This window comes from Terrapene carolina, unplaced genomic scaffold, assembly GCF_002925995.2.
Source record: "Terrapene carolina triunguis isolate 2854851 unplaced genomic scaffold, T_m_triunguis-2.0 Scaffold85, whole genome shotgun sequence".
Taxonomy (NCBI): Eukaryota; Metazoa; Chordata; order Testudines; family Emydidae; genus Terrapene; species Terrapene triunguis.
This window is the reverse complement of record NW_020664436.1, coordinates 19,048,069-19,070,565: the sequence shown is the minus strand read 5'-3', so window position 1 is coordinate 19,070,565 and position 22,497 is coordinate 19,048,069. Positions and strand designations below refer to the sequence as shown.

The window sequence follows — 22,497 nt, the reverse complement described above, 5'->3', positions numbered from 1 at the left end:
CATGGTTCCATCCGACACTTTTTTCCATGGTTCCATCCGACACTTTTGTTTACTGTCACCACTTTTTCAGCCAGAACTAAGTGGTGTTCTAAACTATAGTGATTCCCCTACAAAAGATAGTGGTATTTAAACAAACAGCAACAAAAACAGAGAAGGCAGGACTCAGAGCCTGGAACTTGGAAATGTCACATGTTTGCAAAGGGGAAAGACATAAAAAGACTATTGACAAGTATGTCTCTTGAAGAACAGCATCCAGTCACATATAGGAAGGGAAATAAGTGTGTGGGATCAAATCAAAAGACAGTTGTTCTAGAAAGTATACATGTTTATGAAGTATTTGCGTGAAACACAAGGCAGCGTGGCATAGTGAGCAATACCTTTGGATGAGGATGGAGCTGGATAGGTGGTAATGAAATTGTCAGAACTAGGCAACAGTTGAAAAATGTAAATTAAAATGTCATTGCAGGAGTAAATATTTAATAATAATAATAGAGTATTTGTTTGTTATATGCTCTAGGGAGCTGTTTCTGATCAGGAGAGAAAGAAAATGAAGCGAAAAGGGGACCGGTATTCTGTACAGACATCTCTCATTGTAGCAGCACTGAAAAGATTACTACCTATTGGTCTAAATATTTGTGCACCCGGAGACCAAGAGTTAATTGCACTGGCCAAAAACAGATTCAGCATGGTAAGTCCTCTTCATGGTGTTTTTTTTTTTTTTTTTCTAGATCTGGGGCAGTGGAAAAGTGACATTACACTATTCCTGTAACAGAGTCCTGTGAGATTTCCCTGCTTTTCCTTGGTTTAATCCCCTCTACCCTCAGGGCCTGACCCCAATGCCCATTGAGTCTTTTGATTGACCACAGTGGGGTTTGGATCAGGCCCTAGTGATCATGCTTAAAAGGATTAGATGGAACTCAATTTAGAGGACTATGAAAGCATTCCAGAACTGATCGGTAAGAAATGTGAGACATTCTCAAACTCTTTTCTTGGGGCTGAGTGTTCTGTCTTTGCAACCCTGCAGACAAAAGAGTAAGAAATTATGACTAAAATTAAATGCGAAGCATTAAAACCTGTTCTGTCTTTAACATATTTTTTATTATTTTAATGTTGATTTGTGGACATAATTGTAAGGATTACCAGTGATAACTGAGTAGTGTACAGTACAGTCTTATATAAAAAACTACCATGGATGAACACCATGGTTATTTATTTACACCGCTTAATTTTATTTTGATTTGCTGAAAAAAATGTTTTTGGATATGTTGCTTTTTTAAGTGTATTTTTTCTAGCTTAGGGTTAGGGTTATTTCTCTTGTTTGATTTTTTTTTTTTCACGAAAAATTGCCAGTAATAGATATTAACAAACTTCGGTTAGTTAGAAATACAGATAGAAACTATAAATATACTAACATAACCGATTCCCAAATACAGTACTACTTTCACCACTCCCAGACCACTTCCAATTGGTAACATAGTTTTATATTCACCTAGAGGTTTCACTGTCATACAGATGGTACTTCTAGGAATGATTCCACAGTTAAGTAGCTTTGTTTGGCAGTATGATCACAATTTAGTGAAGCTACAATGCTTTTATGTCATTCAGACAGCTATGCTGTTTAAAAATGACAGGTTTTTAATAAGGGGAAGGGAACTCAAGTCTGAGAAGACCCTCCTTCTCTGTTTAGTGGTGAGTGGGCAACAAAGAGTTCCATATGTTACCATTCATTACATGGATTTGGGCAAAAGTTTCCAGACTATATTTATGATGATGATGATTTTAATGCAGATTATTGTGCAACGGGCTGAATGATTATGGGTAGATATAAATGTAGCTGCAGATATAAATGATGACATCTAGACCTACTCCCAGAGAGCTAGAATGTTGTCAGCCATGCCCAGATGCCTAAGAGTAGGCCCCGGGAGCCTTACCTCAATTTTCAGTTGCACTTGGTGCAGGGTTCAGACACAAGCCTGGTCTTTCCACTCCTGGTGTGTAAAAAATTAAGAGGAGAGGGGACCAATGTGGACAGTGGTGCTAGACACCCCAAAGAGAGTAGTGACAAGGAGGGTCCAATGCCTCTCCTTCCTCCACACTGACAAGAACAGCTGTGTCTGTGCAGATGCAAAGAAAGCATACACCAGTGAAAGGGTGTATGTAGGGGCCACCTTATGCTCTTGCTTTCCAAATTCTTGCAGTTATTGTACCAGTCTCGAGCAAAATATGTTCAGGAGCTGCAGCTGGTATGCAGCTCCCTTTAAGTCACTGCCAACATTAGAGAAGGGTGAAAGTCATAATCTTGCCCAGTGTTTGAACAACACATCATCAAAATAATACTTTACATTTATACAGTGCTTTTCATCTGAGGATATCAAAGTACTTGATATGAATAATACTTAACCTTCACCACCTGCCCGCTGGATAGGCAGATATTGTTATCCCCAGTGTACAGTTTGTTAAACTGAGATACATAGTGGCTGTCAGCTGCGTAGGTCAGCACAGTTGAGTTGGGAATAGAATCCTGGAGTTCTGACCCCATCTTAATCCCTAGAGAATGCTCCTTAACATGATATGCATAGCCTAGAACGTCCCTGTTTGACACAAGTAATTGCTTTATTTAAAAACAATGAGGAGTCCTTGTGGCACCTTAGAGACTAACAAATTTATTTGGGCATAAGCTTTCGTAGGCTAGAGTCCACTTCATCAGATGCATGAAGTGAAAAATACAGGAGCAGATATAAATACATGAAAGGATGGAGGTTGCTTTACCAAGTCTGAGGTCAGTCTAACACGATAAATCAATTAACAGCAGGATACCAACAGAGGAAAAATAACTTTTGAAGTGGTAAGAGAGTGGCCCATTACAGACAGTTGACAAGAAAGTGTGAGTAACAGTAGGGAGAAATTAGTAATGGGGAAATTAAGGTTAGGTTTTGTAATGACCCAACCATTCCCAGTCTTTATTCAGGTCTAATCTGATCGTATCCAGTCTGCAAATTAATTCCAGTTCTGCAGTTTCACATTGGAGTCTGTTTTTGAAGTTTCTTTGTTGAAGAATTGCCACTTTTAGGTCTGTTATTGAGTGACCAGAGAGATTGAAGTGTTCTCCTACTGGTTTTTGAATGTTATGATTCCTGATGTCAGATTTGTGTCCATTTATTCTTTTGCATAGAGACTGTCTGGTCTGGCCAATGTACATGGCAGAGGGGCATTGCTGGCACATGATGACATATATCAGATTGGTAGATGTGTAGGTGAACAAGCCCCAGATGGTGTGGCTGATGTGGTTAGGTCCTATGATGGTGTCCCTTGAATAGATATGTGGACAGAGTTGGCACCGGGATTTGTAGCAGGGTTTGGTTCCTGGGTTGGTGTTTTTTGTTGTGTGGTGTGTAGTTGCTGGTGAGTATTTGTTTCATGTTGGGGGACTGTCTGTAGGCGAGGACTGGCCTGTCTCCCAAGGTCTGTGAGAGTGAGGGATCGTCCTTCAAGATAGGTTGTAGATCCTTGATGATGCGCTGGAGAGGTTTTAGTTGGGGGCTGTAAGTGATGGCTAGTGGTGTTCTGTTACTTTCTTTGTTGGCCTGTCTTGTAGTAGGTGACTTCTTGGCACCCTTCTGGCTCTGTCAGTCTGTTTCTTCACTTCCCCAGGTGGGTACTGCAGTTTTAAGAACGTTTGATAGAGATTCTGTAGGTGTTTGTCTCTGTCTGAGGGATTGGAGCAAATGCAGTTGTATCTTAGAGCTTGGCTGTAAACAATGGATCATGTGATGTGATCTGGATGAAAGCTGGAGGCATGTTGGTAAGTATATCTTGTTAGACTGACCTCACACTTGGTAAAACAACCCCTTTCCTTTCATGTATTTTATACCTGCTCCTGTATTTTTCACTTTATGCATCTGATGAAGTGGGCTCTAGCCCACAAAAGCTTATGCCCAAATAAATTTGTTAGTTTCTAAGGTGCTACAAGGACTAATTGTTTTTTTTGCTGACAGAGACTAACACAGCTACCACTCTGAAACCTGCTTTATTTAAGTACATGTTCTGTATGATGTATGTGATACAATGTATTTTTCCTTCACAGAAAGACACTGAGGATGAAGTTAGGGATATTATCCACAGTAATCTTCATCTGCAGGGCAAGGTAATTTAAATGCAATATTTAAGTATGCTCTTTTTCTTTTTTCATAAAACTAACAGGAACCCTTCAGTTGTTCAAGACCAGCCAATGTGTATTTAGAATACCCTTTCTCTGGGCTGTCAAGTGTCTCAGCTTTATCTGATGTTGCCTACATATTACTCCTAATTAAGCACCCAAAAATCCAGCTAGTTTGCTCAGAGACTATTTGCAAATGTTCTGCCAGAAATTCAGATTAGTTGGTAGCTGCTACATTTATATTAACAGTATGTATCTGGTATGTAATAATACATGGCCCTTTAGGGTGAATCTCTTATTTCATCACACTGACACCTTATATCACTGGTTTTTTACCCTTTTTGATTTGCAGACCCCTAAAACATTTCGAATGGAGGTGCGGATCCCTTTGGAAATCTTAGACATAGTCTGCAGACCCCCAGGGCCCCACTGCCTTAAATGATGCAGTGTAGAGCAGTGTGATATGCTCAGAGTGGATAACAATGTGACAATTGAGGTTGAAAAAGCTCCTCTATTTGTAATCTGCCATCCGGTACCTTGGCCAGAATCTGCAGAATGCTGAGGCCTCTTTATGACATTTTGGGGTATAAAGAAAGAGGAACCAGCCCTTTTGGACTACTCCCAGTATAAAGGAGTTCCTCGGTTGCTAAAGTGTTGCCACAATGACACTACACTACACTGCCCCTGCATTGCAGTCCCTGGAATAGAGGGTGTGATCGTAGAAGGGAAGTGTGGCTAGAGCACATTGGCCCAGGAGAAGCTACAAACTGACACAACATACAGTAGATTTGAGATGCTCTAAGATTTTCCAGGGCTGGAGGCTCAAATTTGATTTAAACTCACTTTTGCCTCCCTCCCCAAGGAACAGCAGATTTGGCCCAGTGAGTTGAAGGGTTTGGTTTTTTAACATTAACTCAGGCACAGAGAAAGAACAAGTGTTTGCCACATTTGTGAAATGATTGGAATGAATTTTCAAAAGCACGAATGTGACTTAGGAACCAGAATCTCATTTTCAAAGTAATTTAGGCACATAAGAAAAAAGTCAAGAGCCCAGGGATTTGGGAGCCTAGATCTCATTTTTAAAACAACTTTGGTGCTTAGGAGCCTAAATCCCATTGAAAGTCAATGGGACTTAGGCATTTATGTACCAGAGTCATGTAAGAAGCTTGTCTTATTGAAAGCTATGATAAATAAAGTGCCATGCACATATGAGCTATTGCAGAAACTGGGACGTGCCCAGTTCATCTCCACCTTAGACTTAACTAAGGGGTACTGGCAAGTGCCACTAAATAACCCGGCCAAGGAAAGGTCAGCCTTCATCACCCATGTAGGGCTGTATGAATTTAATGTGCTCCCTTTCGGACTGCGAAATGCACCCGCCACCTTCCAAAGATTGGTAGATAACCTTCTGGCTGGATTTGGGAAATTTGCAGTTGCCTACCTCAACGCTGTGGCTATATTCTCAGGTTCATGGGCAGAATACCTGGAACACCTCCAAACTGTCTTCCAGCGTATAAGGGAGGCAGGATTAACCGTTAAGGCCAAAAAGTGTCAAATAGGCCTAAATAGGGTAACGTACCTTGGACACCATGTGGGTCAAGGTACTATCAACCCCCTACAGGCTAAGGTAAATGCTATCCAAAATTGGCCTGTCCCTTAGTCAAAGAAGCAGGTCCAATCCTTCTTGGGCTTGGCTGGGTATTACCGATTATTTGTACTACTCCACAGCCAAATTGCCAGCCCTGACCAGGAAAAAACAGCCAATTGCAGTTCAGTGGACTGAAAAGTGTCAGAAAGCCTTTAACCAGCTTAAGGCGGTCCTGTGCTGAGAGCCCTGGACTTCCAACCAACCGTTTGTCGTAACCACAGATGCGTCCGAGCGTGGTGTAGGAGCAATTTTAATGCAGGGAGGACCAGCCCAACAATTCCATTCCATTGTGTTTCTCAGCAAAAAAACTTTCTGAGAGGGAAAGCCACTGGGCAGTCTCAGAAAAAGAATGTTACGCCATTGTGTATGCTCTGGAGAAGCTACGCCCATACATTTGGGGACAGTGGTTCCACCTACAGACTGACCATGCTGCACTGAAGTGGCTTCACATAGTCAAAGAGACTAGCAAAAAACTTCTTCGGTGGAGTTTAACTCTGCAAGACTTTCATTTTGAAATATAACACATTTCAGGAGCCTCTAACAAAGTGGCTTATGTACTCTCCCGGGAAGGTTTCCCAGAATCAGTCGGGTAAAAATGTGCCTGCATTCTAAGTCATTGTAGCCCTGGAAATGTAAAAAGTACTGTTTAGTTCTTCATGTCATTATTAGTAAAATTAGAGCTGCATGTATCTTATTAATTCTGTTTCCTAAACCTCCAGGAAGAAATCCCAGCTGGTGTGGACCCAACCTGAACCAGGCTGGCCAGTGCACTGTCTGTGATTTGGGGGGCGTGTGATAAATAAAGTGGGGGGATAGCTCCCTTTGATGGACACCCAGCCAGCCAGTTAGCTGTAAAATCCCTCTTGGTAGCTCTTCATTAATGTTGAGATATAAACATATAAAAGTTTCTCTACAACATAGTATTTTGCTGTACATCCTGTATAAACAATGCTTATCACCTTTTCTTCTGGTGATGATTTGTTCCTAATGACTGGGCATCCTCCTTGGTATATTATCTCTTTAGACCCCTTCAACAAACTTTCAGCAAATCAGTAGCCGAGTAGTTCTATTTGCATACATCCTCCCATTGCTTTTCAAGGAATAGTGCCACATTACAGCAGTACCGGCTGCTACAGTTAGACACTCAAAAGGAAAGGTTTAGCAAAAGAAAAAGACCTTCTGTTGTCTTAGAAGCAGTGTTAATAATACTTCATAAACTGTTTGTCCCTTGTGTTTGAAAATCTGTTTAGATTATGTTTGAAATATCTTGTTCTTGCAGCTCGAGGATCCTGCCATTAGGTGGCAGATGGCCCTTTACAAAGATTTACCAAACAGGACTGAAGATACTTCAGATCCAGAGAAGACCGTGGAAAGAGTTCTGCATATAGCTAATGTACTTTTCCACCTGGAACAGGTTTGATTTTTTTCAGTCCTATAACATCCTACTTTAAAAAGCAGATGATGGGAAGTATTTGCAATCACGGGGAATGTTTCAAACTCTTAACTGTGGGTTAAAAAAAATTCTCTGCTTAGACCAGAGGATCTCAAATGTTTTCATAGTATGGACCATATCTTAATAGACAGATTAGCTTCTGGCAATCTTCACCATTCGTGATCACATAAAATCCTTGCAGCAACTCCAGCAATTGTTTGCCTGGAAAAGTATTATTAGGAAAGTATATTTTAAACTCTCTTAGGGCCTTTTAGCTGGCACCATTGGACCAGCCAGCTGTCTGTTCACCACCAATAAATGCTCCACAGACTTCTGATGGTCTATGATTTTAGGAACATTGTGTTAAATAACAAAATATGCAAGTTTCTCAAGATCAGTACATTTTGGTCCCCATTAGTATTTCCTGGACCCAATAGATTTTCTATGTAGAAGGATACTTAATCTCAAACTGCCCAAACCTCTGGTAACAAGCTGTATATTAATATGAAATTTGGCTATTCAGATTACTAACAGATTTCTTGTCATGTTGTAATCTTAAGGAACTAATTACTATAAACTGTTTTTTCAAATAGCTTTTAAAAGAGATACTTTATCAACAGGGTATCTGTTATAACTTTCAAAATCCAGGTGAGGGCTGCAGGTAAAATGAATCTGGGTAAATATACGTACATTTAAAAATAATTAAATTTCCTGTGAAATAGCATAAACTCTTGGTTATCCAAACTGCTTGGCAACACAAGCTATGTTCTGATATCAATAATTCAACAAACTGTGAATCAAGAGACAGGAGTCAGATTCACTCTTGCTGGTACAGAAATGGGTATAGACTACACTGCTGAGTGCCAGTTTGGCCTGCTGCACTCCAGTGGGGATTCAAGTGAGAATGTCTGCCGGGGTCTGCATAGAAGCCCACTGGCAAAGTGCCTAGGGGATGTGTTTAGTGAGTGCATTCCCCTTATTCCCTAATTGCAGTACCTCCCATTTTGGGGGCTTCCTTAAATCATATACCTGTTCTTTCTCCCTCTACCATTGGTAGACTTTTTGCCACTTGTATCTCTGGGTGAGTTTGGTCCAGAAAGCTCATAGAATGAGGGTATATGCTGGACAGATGTACAGTTCAATGCCCCTAGATCATAATTTCAAATGATGGGACATGGAAGAATAAAAGGTATCTGAGGCCTCAATGCTAGTAGATGGTGTTGTGGATAATTTACACTACAAATAGTTTTTGGTCAGCAAAGGAAGCCTCCCTTTGAGCTGTATGCTTCCAGTTTGTAATATGGAAGCCTTTACACTTATAATTCCTAAAGCAGATCTTTTAGAAAAACATCAAGTCTTGATTTAAAAATCGTCAGAGGTGGAGAATCCACCACGACCCTTGGTAAATTGTTCCAGTGGTTAATTGCTCTCACCATTAAACATTTATGCCTTACTTCCAGTCTGAATTTATCTAGCTTCAATTTCTAGCCATTGGATCATGTTATATCTTTAGAGGTATGTTTGTGAAATATTATAATTTAGAGAGGCTCGCTCAGAAGAGGCAGTATTATGAATTTAGGAATTTTGAAATGTGCCCTGGAAGCAGAGCGTTTGAGAACAAAGGGTAACTGTACATTAGTTCAGCATGGATGCTCTTTAGGTTTTTAATAAAAGTTTTATTCCTTACTCATTCACTGGTTTCTTATTTAATGAACCCCAGGGTCCTTACAATACCTTTCTCTGCTAGACTAAAGAGCTCATTATTATATATTTGTTCCCCATGTAGATATTTATTGACTGTAATGACTATAAGACATGTTTTCTAATCCTTTAATCATTCTTGTGGCTCTTTGAACCCTCTCCAATTTTTCAACATCCTTTTTGAATTGTGGGCATCAGAACTGGACACACTATCCCAGCAGTGGTCGCATCAGCACCAAATACAGAGATAAAATAACCTCTCTACTCCTCCTTGAGAATCCCCTGTTTATGCATCCCAGGATTGCATTAGCTCTTTTGGCCACAGCATCTCACTGGAAGCTCATGTTCAGCTGATTATCTACCATAACCCCCAAATCTTTTTGAGAGTCACTGCTTCCCAGGATAGAGTCCCCCATTCTGTAAGTATGGCTTATATTTTTTGTTCATAGATGCATAGCTTTACATTTAGCCATATTAAAACACATAGTGTTTGCTTGTGCCCAGTTTTCCAAGCAATCTAAGTCACTCTGAATCCGTGACTATCTTCTTTATTACTTACCACTCCCCCAATTTTTGTGTCATCTACAAACTTTCAGTGATATGTTTTCTTCCATGGATAAAAATGTTAAATAGCATAGGGCCAAGAACCAGTCCTTGTGGGACCCCACTGGAAACACACCTTCTTGATGATGATTCCCCATTTACAGACCTATCAGTTAGCCAGTTTTTAATCCATTTGATGTGTGCCATGTTAATTTTACATGGTTGTTTTTTAATCAACAGGTGTGTTACTAAGTTAAATGCCTTACAGAAGTCTAAGTATATTATGTCTACACTATTATCTTTATCACGCAAACTTGTAACCTCATAAAAAAATCAAGTTAGTTTAACATGACTATTTTCCATAAACCATGTTAATTTGCATTAATTACATAACCCTCCTTTAATTCTTTATTTCTTGACTTCTGTATCAGCTGCTCCATTATCTTGCCCGGGGTCAATGTCAGACTGACAGGCCTATAATTACCTGGGTCATCCTGATTACCCTTTTTAAAAATTGGCACAACATTAGCTTACTTCTAGTCTTCTGGAACTTCACCAGTGCTCCAAACCGTATTGAAAGTCAGCATTAACGGTCCAGCGAGCTCCTCAGTCAGCTCTTTTATACTCTTGGATACAAGTTATCTAGACCTGCTTATTTAAAAATGGCTAACTTTAGTAGCTTCTGTTTATCGCTGTCTGGAGACACTAGTGGAATGCAAAGAGTGTTGTTATCATCATCATCATATGATGAGAATATCATCTTTTTCCCAAATACAGATCAGAAATATTTATTGAACACTTCTGTCTTTTCTGAATTAGTATTGTTAATTCTATCATTTCCATCTAGTAATAGACCAATACCATTGTCAGGATTCTTTTTGTTCCTAAACTATTTTGAAAACTCCTTCCTACTGTCCTTATTCTCTGCAGGCTGTAGAGTTCTCCTTGTGTCACTTGGCTTCCCCTGTCAGTTTTCCACAAATCGTGAGAAGCACTGTACAAAACATAGTGAGAGACAATTTCTGCCCTGAAGAGAGAGCAGTCTAAGTAGACAAGAGAAAAGGAATATACCATACAAGCAGAATGAACAATGATGGTTGACAAATTTAATGTTCGCTAAACAAAGAGGCAAAGGAAAGGAGAAGGTGCGTGGAAGTGAGGTGTAAAGGGACTAGGAGAAAAGAGAAGAGCAGGGGAAGAAGGAAGGCAGATGGAGTAAGGCTAAAGTGAGGAGGCTGTAAGGGAAGGAGTTGTACCTAACGGCCACTTGGGGAAAAGGATGTCCAGAGTGAAAACTGAAATAATCAATCAGGCACTGATGAGGTCATCGGGGTCCAAAGGTCCCTGGTGCAGCTGCTTGTCTCTGCTCCTGCTGGCCAGGTTTCTGGGAGGCCCCTCTGAGGAGATTCTTTCTTCCACAAGCTCCCATGATAGTGAGAAGGAGTGGGTCCAGATTGGCCTTGTTGTCCCAGAACTGGGCATCTCCCTGCACAGTTTTGCGTCTGGGTCCTGAGATAACCTTGGTAAGTCCAGCTGGGTCTCAGCTCCCCTCTTTTCCCCATCGTGCAGCCGTACCACCTGCAGCTGCTTGTGTCTGCTCCTGATGGCTGTGTTTCTGGGAGTACTCTCCCAGCAGTATCTTTCTGTGCTGAACTCGTGGCTGGGGGAGGGGTGGGATCTCACAGCTCCCTGAAAGGGCAGGGAGGGCTTCTCTCCTGCAAGTTGATAGATTTTATGCAAAATTTCAGAAATTAGGTAGTGTTACAGATTCATCTCAAATTCCTTCCCAAGAGAGTGATGATATTTCACCTTAATCAGCCTATGAACCCCAACAGTTTGGCCAAGTCATCATGCATAATCTGGCAGGTGCTTCTTTATGAATTAGATGTTGAAAAATTATTTGAGTTTCCTACACTAAAATCCACATAGTGTTTTGTTTTGCTTTTACAATAGGTCAAGCTGCATACAGGGAAACCATGTCTAAATAGCAGTCTCACTGCATCAGTCATTGCAGTTTTCTCGCAGGCCTGAAACTAGAGGATATGTTAATGTGCACACAAAGGTGTTTCAGAGTTGGTAGCTCATCTCAGATCTCTTTCTGTCCAGAAGAGTTACAGGTAAACCACATACAGTTCTCTATATAATTACAAAGAATTATTGCTTGGATAGCATCGTGGCTTGAATACTGGTTCCAGAAGTAGGTCAACTCTTTCAGATCGTACCCTGCTAATGCATTTTTAGGATGCGTCTGTGATTAGTCATTAGCTAGAGAAGACTGCAGTAGCACCACCAGGGAGAAGGAAACTGCTCCTTCACAGGGAGGAAACTGGCTCCTGGTACTTCTGGCAGCAGGCAGTGCTCCATCTTGAAGCCAACCCACCTTCCAAAAAGGTGGTAAACTGATATGCTCCAAAGGTGGTGGAGAAGCTATGTATCCCCACGACTGGGAGGATTGTAGCCCCCACTCCCAAGAGGAAATGAAGGATAGTGGTCGGCAGTGACCCCTTCTAAGGGAGACGGAGGCATCCCTCTACCGGCCAGACCTGGATTCCCAGGTGTACTGCCTGCCACGGGAATATATCTGAGACATTATGGAAGGATTGCTGAGGATCATCCAGCCCTCTGATGACTACTCCATTCTGCTCATCCCTGTAGGCGCTAATGTTACTGTGAGATATGAGTCTGAGCAGATCGGAAGTGACTGCAAGACTCCGGGAGTGAGGGTGAGAGAGTTGGGGGTGCAAGCGGTATTCACATGATCCTTCCAGGCAAAGGGCCTAGGCACAGACAGACACGTCTTGAAGGTGAGTGCGGATGGTTTTGCCAGGAAGGCTTTGGCTTCCTTGACTGTGGGATGCAGTTCCGAGGATTGCCGAGCAGAGGTGGGGTCCACCTCTCAAAAAAGGGGAAGAGTATCTTCAAATACAGACTGGCTAATCTGGTGAGGTAGGCTTAAAACTAGGTTCAACAGGAGACAAGCCCACAGGTGAGTCCAGGGCCTGGAGACCTGGGTGAAGGATCAGAATCTGGAGGGAACATGGACAGTTGTAGCAGGGACGAAGGAGAGACCAGAGGGAATACGGAGGGGAGATTTAATGAACGTCTTAGATATCTTTATATGGATAAAGAAATATGGGGAATAAGCAGGGAGAAATAGAAATACTAGTGAACAATCACAATTATTACATAAATGTCATCACAGATACTTGGGTGGGGTAATTCATGAGACTGGAATATTGGTATAGAAGGGCACAGCTTGTTCGGGGAGGTAGAGTTGTCTTGTATATCAAAGATGTATACATGTGCACTGAGGTTGAGGAAGGCAGACCTGTTGAAAGTCTCTGGGTAAGAATAAAAGGGGTAAAAAACCAATGGTAATGTAACAGTAGGGACCTACTATATACCACCTAACCAGGAAGAAGAGGTGGACAAAGCTTTTTTTAAATAACTAGCAATCATCCAAAGCACAGGAAAAATACAAAGTACACACTTAGGAAGGAACAATAGGTTGCATAAATACAAAATGGGAAATAACTGCGTGGGAAGGAATACTGCAGAAAAAGACCTGGTGGTAATAGTGGATCACAAAAAATGAGTCAACAATGTAATTCTGTTGCAACTCCCTCACAACATTATTTTGGGATGTATTAGCAAGAATGTTGTAAGCAAGACACAAGAAATAATTCTTCTACCTTACTCAGCATTGATAAAGCCTCAGCTGGAGTATTGTGTCCAGTTCTTGGCACCACATTTCAGGAATTATGTGGACAAATTGGAGAAAATCCAAAGGAGAGCAACAAAAATGCTTCAAGGTCTAGAAAACATAACCTATGAGGGAAGATTGGGTTTATTTAGTTTGGAGAAGAGAAGTCTAAGGGGGGACATGATAACAGTTTTCAAGTATGTAAGAGGTTCTAAAGAGGAGGGTGATAAATTGTTCTCCTTAACTGCTGAGAATAGGACAAGAAGAAACAGACTTTAATTGCAGCAAGGGCAATTTGAGTTGGACATTAGAAAAAACTTCCTAACTGTAAGAGTACTTAAGCACTGGAACAAATTGCCTAGGGAGGTTGTGGCATCTCCATCATTGGAGGTTTATAAAAAACAGGTTAGACAAACACATGTCAGTGATGGTTTAGATAATACTTAGTCCTCACTCAGTGCAGGGGACTGGACTAGATCAGCTATTGAGGTCCCTTTCAGTCCCACATTTCTATGATTCTATGATCTTTTACATCTGTTAAGTGTTTTATAATTCTCTTCATAAAAATCCTCTGCTCTTGTTATTTTTTCTGTTAGTGATATATTCATTAAGTTGACATGCAATTAAAATATGTCTGTTTCTGGTTTCAGTTTTATTATTATTATGTTTAATAGCAACATGTATTAGGGCACTACTTGCATTTTTTAGATCCCAGGAATAGGGTTATATTAGAAAAAAATACCTTTGAAAAAAGGAAAAATACCTGTAATATTTATTCTCAGAAGTTATTGTAGTTATTATACTAGGAGCCAAGTTACTCACCCATTTCACCCATCTATTTTCCCTGCAACGTTGACAATATTTTTGATTACTTTCCTCAGAAAATGAGCTGATTATTAAAGGCATTTGGGACCATTGCCATTCCTTAGTAGATACTACTTGTTGATGAGGCAGTGTAGTAGCTTTAAAATTAGAACTAGGAGAGTATTCAGTAGCTTTATTCTGAAAAATTGGACCCAAAGGTGGGCATCTGTTATAGTAACTAATTTCCTGAGATCATAGAGGCAGCTATTAGAAACAACTACGGGTAAGTAATTTTCTTTATTACAATATAATTCAAAATGATGGGTTGTGATGACTTATCTCAGTGACTTCTCATGAAAGTTTGGGAATTTTCATCATTTCAAATTTAACCACAATAACTTTCCCTTGTTTTTTCAATAATATTTCAAAATTTTTTGCAGCAAACATAACAACAGATGCAAATTTGGTTTTCTTCAAGGTCTTGTCTTCTTCCTGTTTTTAGCTGAGTTGATGGTGCCCTTGGAGATTGAGCAACAAGTGCAAAGTCACACAATTCACCATTGGGATCTTCCCACCTTAGAATCCAACCAGTATTTATATTCTCTTGTTTTCTAGTACTTTGCTTTATATTATAAGCTCATGTGACCTCTTTTATTAACATTGTAATAGATAATAAACTATAGCCCAGGTTCTCTAGTGAGGTCAAGCTGTGCATGGTATAGGACCCAAGAGGGAGGAAAAGGTGGCTTTCCACCACTTTCATATCCACCCAATCTTGAGGTGGACTGGGTGGTCACTAAAGTCTCACTGTTCCTGGCTGAGGCAAGAGGTGTAACTGAAAATTCTAAATATGGATTCTTCACACATTAGGAGACAATTCACTGGATTATATTTGAGAGTCTATTTCCCCCACCTAACTTACCACTCTCAGTTTAAAGTAGATATAAATGGTCAGATTCTCTGATCCATTAAATGTACATTGCACAGCTCAGTCTGTACAACGTTGACTGGAACAGGCCATAAATGTCTAGCAACAAATTCTCTTTGTTCAGGAGTTTGGTTTCAGGATGCACATTAGTTAGATTTAGTATCTGTATCCATTTATGGCCTGATCCTGCAAACACTCTACTAGTTGATGTGAATTCTGGTCCCACTTCACCAAATTACTCAGGGCTTATCTACACAAACAATTAATTCATGGCCAGCTGGGGTGTGAACCTGCCTCACACTAGCTTGCTGTGGACTAACGGTCCACATGGACCCTGCTGCTGCCTTTTAACAATCTGTTAGTTCACTTTGATCTAGTCCTCTTTGAAACAGAAGATCAAAGCACACTAACAAACTGTTGTATCAGCAGGGTCTATGTGGACATTCCATGTCAAACTAGTGCAGGGTAGATTGGTACTGCAACTTGCCACGAACTAAATGTTTGTGTACACAAGCCCTTAAACACATGCCTAACTTTAAACAAGTGAATAGTCCCATGGATGTCAAGAGATTTAAGGAACCTTGTTGAATTGGAGTTCTCTGTTACTAAATTTTTGTAACCCTCCTACACTAAAGTAACTGTAAAACCCAAATCCACATCCTATTTTGGACCCGCTGAGATCATTATTTGAGCCTCTCTCTCCTTCACACCAGTAGCTGCCCTTTACCATTCAGCCCTAAAAGAAATCTGTGTTTTTTTTAATCTGACCAGTCTGCATACATCCCTGCTCTCTTATTTTCTAATGTATTTCTCTTTAAATTCATATTATGTTTCATTATATGGCCTTGTGTATTTTATTCTCTTTATGTATTTCATATACGTTTGCTTCCCTCATTGAACCGGGTAGTTCCATTTCTTTAATCTTATGTGAAAAATATTAACCATGGGAACAATCAGTTCCATTAATTTTTATGGTACTTTGTTATAGCCCAGCAAAACCCAGTGCTTTCCAGGTGTCATTATGCTGAAAGCTTTGCATATTTCATCTGCAGAGAGGTGCTATCAGGTTTTGCTCTTTCGTGCATGTCTAATTTTTTCTATTTTTATTACTTCCAGAGATCTTCTAAAATGCGCCAGAGATTTTTCTGTTTGGGAAGTATAGAGAGTTTTATAGTAGTTTGTAAATATATTAATAACGAGTTTCACTTTGGGATGTGCTTGGCTGAGTATTAATAGCTCTGGTGGCTTCGTTTTGTTTTGTGGTTCTCAATATGAATGCTATACAGTGATTTATTTCATACCCTTTCTCATAACGACTTTGGTTCACTTTTACTCATTCTTTTGGAGGGGGCTGTGGCATTTAATCTGTCTTTCACTGAGATTAATTCTTCTCCACTGTGCTGTGGATGCCCTGTAATTTCTTTGCCTGTTTAATTAAGTGATTCCATTCACGGCTCCTAGGTGTGTTGTTTGTGGGTTTTATTTATTTTGAACGGGTCACTAAACTAATAAAATACTGTTTGATAACTGCATTCCCTAAATTCAATTTTGTGTCCTTAAAAATGTTCTCATTGTTGCGTATTTCAAAGTACTGTGGTTTCCTTTATTATGAATGAGAGCATCAAACCTTTCATTAAGGTTACACTTAACTTCCATTGTCCTTTTTGATGATGTGGGGAGGTAGAGAATCTGAGTACACTGGAGCACAGTCAAACAGCATGATGACGCTGTCTGAATTGGTGGTCCAAAGGGGAAAAAAAAATCGATTCTTGAGTAAGAATTACTTAGCTTTGAGTAGAATAAAAGAATTGTTTTAGGAGAAAATTTTAACTATGTTCGTTTCCAGCATTCACAGGCAAAACTGAGGTGTTTTAGATCACCTTATGTTCATCCTGACAATACATGCTTAAGGAAGGAGATACAGGATTATTGGGATAGATAGATAAATTCATCACTTTTCAATGCTGCCTGCCACAGCATGTGTAGTTAGTACTATTAAAATAACTTAATTAAAAAGGTTGTTCTGGCTCTTATAAAAAGAGACATTTTAAAAAAAAGTAAAAAATAATTTGTTTTTCATTGAATTCCAGTACTACATGAGAGATGGCCTCAGTGACATACTAATCTCTAGTTCAAATGGCCTAGGGTTAGGGTAAGAGTAAAGGAGGAAAATCATGTGGGTCACATAATATTTGTCTGGTCACTTGAATAATGTGTAGAAAACATTTTTGCCAGTTACTTTCTGTTATCTGTTCTCTGACTGTGCCCCGGTTAGTTTTTTATTAAAAGTCAGTCAAGGAAAAGACACATTGGCCTGAGAAGAGATTTACTTCCCCTCATGATCATGTAGTGGTTTCTGGGGTGCACAATCCTGTGTTTGGGCCATGAGCTTGAGCACTGCATTTGGATGTAAATGCAGACCAATAGGAAAGAAAATTTATACCAAGAGGAACCTAACAGAAGGGTTTACAGAGAAGAGAAAATTGTTTATTTTTCATTGTGTAATTTGTCTACCAGGTTGAGCATCCTCAGAGGTCCAAAAAGGCAGTGTGGCACAAACTGTTGTCCAAACAGAGAAAAAGAGCAGTAGTGGCCTGCTTTAGAATGGCTCCATTATATAATCTGCCAAGGTAAGAATGATGTGGCGAGTGTCAAACGAAGGAAATACACATACCAAGGTTCTATAATGTTGAACCAGCTGTGGGGCCACAGTAATTATTAGGTGCACACTTGTCACAGGACAGAGGGCTGGGATTATTCAAATAGTAATGAATCCTAATCTTCCCATAATTCCACCCTGGAAGCTCTCTACGTGATGTCTTCCCTCTGCATCTGCTCCTCCAGGCTGCACAAGGAGTCCCTGCTCCTCCTTGTGCAGCAGAAGTACAGAATCCACGACCCGAGAAATCTCAGTGGCTGTGGAGGAAGGGGCTGGATTTGCCCCTAGACACATTGCTGTTTGGCCCAGTCTAGCAAAAAGTATTGCTAGAATGTGTGTGTCCATTGTACAACATGCTACTCTCTCCAAGAGATCATTTGGCCTGCTGCCAAGCCTCAGTCAGTAAAAGGGAATTCTGTATCAAGCACAAAAGCCATGACAATTGCCAAGGCTGAGTCTGTGATTCTGCCGCAGGGAAGGTGGCAGTGGTTTGGGCTGTCACATTGGATTGATTTTGGCCTTATGTACCTGCTTTTAAAAGGAAACTACTGCTATATATAGGGATTGAGACACCTTTGCCACTAGTTATTCTTACTTTTTAAAAGTGGTTCAGTGTGTTTCTGCGTATATGCCTATTGGAGTTGTATATTTTTATTAATTCTGTTTCACCCTTCATTCACCCCAAACATTTGAAAATGATTGCTGAAATGAATGAGGATTCATAAGATTATTCTATTGAGGTGTACTCCACTGATTCAATTATAAATGTGAAAAGTTTGTTTTTGCTTATTATCTTGCAAGTATCTCTGAAATAAAAACATGGTCCTAAATTCACTTTACTCTGCATTGATTTAATTTTGCTTATTTTGAAATAAATTAATTTATGATTTTGAATATGCAAATGTAATCATGAAAATTAAAAATACAATTACTTGGCCATCAGTCCAAACAAAAAGGCATCCATGGCTGTGGTCCCAGCAGTATAGTGTTTAAATGAAAATTTTACAGTCAAGATGAAACACACTAATGTGATCCCACAAGATCATCATCGTTGAAAGGATTGTATTTCTCTATTACTATTTTTAATTGCTTCAAAAGATACTTGAATGATTAGATCTTGGAATAATTTATTAAACTCTGACACTAGTTTGCGTAGATGTTTTTAATGCCAGACACTTTTGAATAGGGGACATCAGTGAAAATTGTAGGGCAGACTTAATTAAACAAATGGATATTTTTTGACAGGTCTCACCAGGAAATATTGCTCCCCTGTGCAAGTGGTTGTTGTAATAGCTGCAAAATTCTCTGAATAAAATGAATTTATATTGAGCAAATCTTCTTTTTATAGATTAATAGTTTTGTTTTAAATATTCTCTTTTTAGGCATCGAGCTGTCAATCTCTTTCTTCAAGGTTATGAAAAGTCTTGGATTGAAACAGAAGAGCATTACTTTGAAGATAAACTGATAGAAGATTTAGCGGTATGTTCTGGGTGCAGGGATAATGGGATTGTAGATTATATTTATTGATAATCATATATAAAGAACAGGTATTTAAGGAAAAAGAACAAAATATAAAACCAGGGTATTAGTATTGGCCCCGACAAGACCTTCCCTTAGGAGCACCCGCAGAAGTTGCATAGGGGGAGGAAATCTATTAGGGAGGTAGAGCTTGAGCCCTGCAGAAAATGCCATGGTTCCTACTCCAAACCCGTCAGATCCTGGGAGCCATTGGCAAATAGGCTCTGTGTTCTTGTCCACTGCTGAGCCTCCTCCCACTCCGTAGGGCCTGGGTGAAGGGCACGAGTCCTGAGGAGATGGCTCAGCCCCACCTTTCACACTGCGGGCCCAGTTCAGTGCACACTGAAGTCAGGTCTGAGTCTTAGCATTTTGTGAAGGGTCCCCTCCATACACAAAAGTAGGGGAGGAAAACTGGGCTGCTATTATTAAAAAACAAAATGTTTAATTTGATTTTAACTGTTTTGAGTTTATGCTGAGAGAGACTGTGAACTGTTTTGAAGCAGACAAAGATTGAAACAGAAGAGGGAATACAATCAATAAATTGACAAAATGTCAATGAGATTTCTACTAGTAGGAGGCAGGATAATTGTTTTTTGCCTAAGTTTTAAAAACCAGTTAGTTTTGTTGAAGTCAGTTTTCTGTAGATCTCTTTTTGTGCAATGCATTACATTGTCAGCGTAAAATCTTTTCCTGATTGGATTAGAATTCGATTCACTGGACAGCAGTTATAAAAACAAGAAAATATTTAACATTGTTTTTACCTGTCTACAATAATTGTTTACAACAGGCTATTTAAAAATAATCAATTCAGAATCTAGCTTTCAGCAACTTTATTGTAACAAATTAAATTTCTCCATTTTTTGTAATGTAGTCAAAAGATAACATACAGTTGAAAAGCATATTTTAACAATGATCTTTATAGATATTGTCTTTAATAGCTTTGAGCAATTCTGAAGATTTCTGAAGATCATCTACAATTTGAGAAACAGAATATTGTAGAAACATTGTTATAAAGAGAAATGAATAGAAGCATATATTAAGATATTAACCCAACAAAAAGCCTTAATTTATTACATGATTAACTATGATTTTGTGAGGATTAGACAGCCAGTCTATTCAGAGTCTAAACACTTATATAACGTCATGTGCTCAAGTATAACAAATTTAACACTTTAATGTCCAGCATTTCTCTTTCCCTATTTTTTAAATGGTAGGATCTAGTGGGGTTATGAGAAGTTGGAAAATGACATAAACTAAAGAGTAGAAGATGTCAGTGATTAGAGCATAATTAGACCCTTCTCCATGCATAACTGATCCTTGCTTCCTCCACCTATGCATAATGTTGGGCTTTTTCTCCCTTGTGTGTATACTGTTATGTGACTTCACTGTCTATTTTGGCCTCATGCTGTTAGTTATATCCCCTAGACAGATGAGAGCACAGAAGAGTTCATTAAAAAAAAATCTTTTTATTGCAGATATAACTTAATAAATTCACACACACTAAGAGGGTAATGCATTTAATAGCAGCTAGTGCCTCTTTAAAATGTTTACAAATAGAAACCTCTAACAAGAACACTTAAAGAATTGTTCCTGATCTTTGGAAGTAAACAATGGATAAATTATTATAGTTGTTTATAGCAATACACACAGCCTAATTTCAGACTGCTCAACTTCTGAACTCCTGAACATGCTATGCTCTGACATCCACTGTTGCTGCAAAATCTTTAAAACTAGAATCCACTTATGTGCAACTAACCTTGCATCTTGGAGGACACACAGAAGCTCATAGTCTTGGCCGGAGTGGGGGCCTCTTGCTGCACTATTCATACATTGACCGAGAGAGAGACCAGAAATAGACACACCCTCGTGATATTTATTTCATGTATGAGTTTATTTCTATGATATCCACCCCCATGTATCTTCAAAAATTAAAAAAGCAGGGCTCAGTGGCCTCGAGAAAAGAAGGGGAAAATAAAAAATAACTGTAAGGGCTTTGAAAAAGGAAACACAAAATGTTCATAGATGAATTAACCAAAATATAATAGAAAGTCTTTACACTGACCCTGACTGTCAAAACTACTTTGTGACCCCAGAGGCATTCCCCAAAATTGCAAGAAGTGACAATTTTGTGGCAGCAGGGTGTGGGTGTGCATGCAAACATCTGGTACAGTAACTAACTTAAAATAACATGAAGGGCTCTCTCTTCACTATCTAGTCACCTTTCCTCCTCATCTCAGCATGATGTGTATGTATGTTCTGGGAAGATCAAAATAAACTCTGTACCAGCAGATGGCTAGAAGTCTCACACCAGTATGCCTTTTGGGGAACACAAAGCAGATTGGCTGCCGCAGTGCCCTTTAATAGAGGGCAGCATGCATTCCCTCCATGCCAGCTCTGTTCTGATGGCTGGTGTAGGAGGAGGAAGGAACTGTTGAAGTTAGCACCATAGATTACAATACAGTCTCCCAATCTTAGAAGCTCCTTGCAGGGTCAAGCACCCTGTTTACATGCAGAAGGGCAGCCAAGGGTGTCAGACACTTGCTATAAAAACCAAAGTAATCTGGAAAATTTCTCATGAAAGGAAATCATTATTTCTATTTTATTTGTCCTTTCCTCCAATAATAGAAATGGAATTCACCTTTTCCTGGCCCTTATTCCCTGGCTTCTCAAAATTCCGCCTATGGGCCAACATTTTGCTATTCAAAGTGTGATTATTTCAGTCTGACGTGCTAAACCCAAAAGGAAAGCACAGCCCTACCAAGTCTGGTACATTGAAAAGGCAATTTGGTGGGTTTCTGCCACAGCTGCATTTTCTCCTCTTGGGAATGTTTCAACATTGTCACACTTTAATGTATGAGGTGATGATACCAGCATCAATACATTTCAGGGTGCCACTCCCTTCACAAAGAGAAGGACAATGTTGGTTTCAGCCTGAAGTCTCTCACCAGGGTCATGCTGTAGCATGGAAAAGTTTACTTTTATTGAAAAGTATCACAAAAATAAATTGAGATTTTTAATCTATTTTTTAACATTTTGACTATGGTGCTCTACAATAATGGGGGTTTATCTGAAATTAAATCAGATGGCTTACCATGCCTTCCTTTTTTTAATGTTCTGTTACAAAAAACACTGTTCCTATATTTAATAAAAAGACAGAGATTATATATGCACCTGAGTTCATATGGATACACGTGATATAATATAACTTCTGGCAGTAAACTATGTTGAGAAACTATTACTGAGTGCAGTTATTTAACAGGAATGATACTGAATCAATTAATGTTAGTGTAACTCAACTTCTATTGTGTGGCACTTCAATGTTTAGAAACACTATAATTAAAAATGTTCCCAATTAATTTTTTTATAGATTCATACATTCCAAGGCCAGAAGGGACCATTGTGATC

General features: G+C 39.5%; 1 protein-coding gene across 1 annotated transcript in view; it reads left to right on the top strand.

Annotated features, from left to right (window-relative positions):
- The window catches only part of RYR2 (ryanodine receptor 2), a 512,764-nt gene that overhangs the window by 376,250 nt on the left and 114,017 nt on the right, over positions 1–22,497 (top strand). The window contains exons 72-76 of the mRNA XM_026649522.1: positions 518–688; positions 4,085–4,144; positions 7,084–7,218; positions 17,433–17,545; positions 18,957–19,053. Coding sequence (XP_026505307.1) covers positions 518–688; positions 4,085–4,144; positions 7,084–7,218; positions 17,433–17,545; positions 18,957–19,053 — 576 coding nt within the window. The remainder of the gene's footprint in view (positions 1–517; positions 689–4,084; positions 4,145–7,083; positions 7,219–17,432; positions 17,546–18,956; positions 19,054–22,497) is intronic.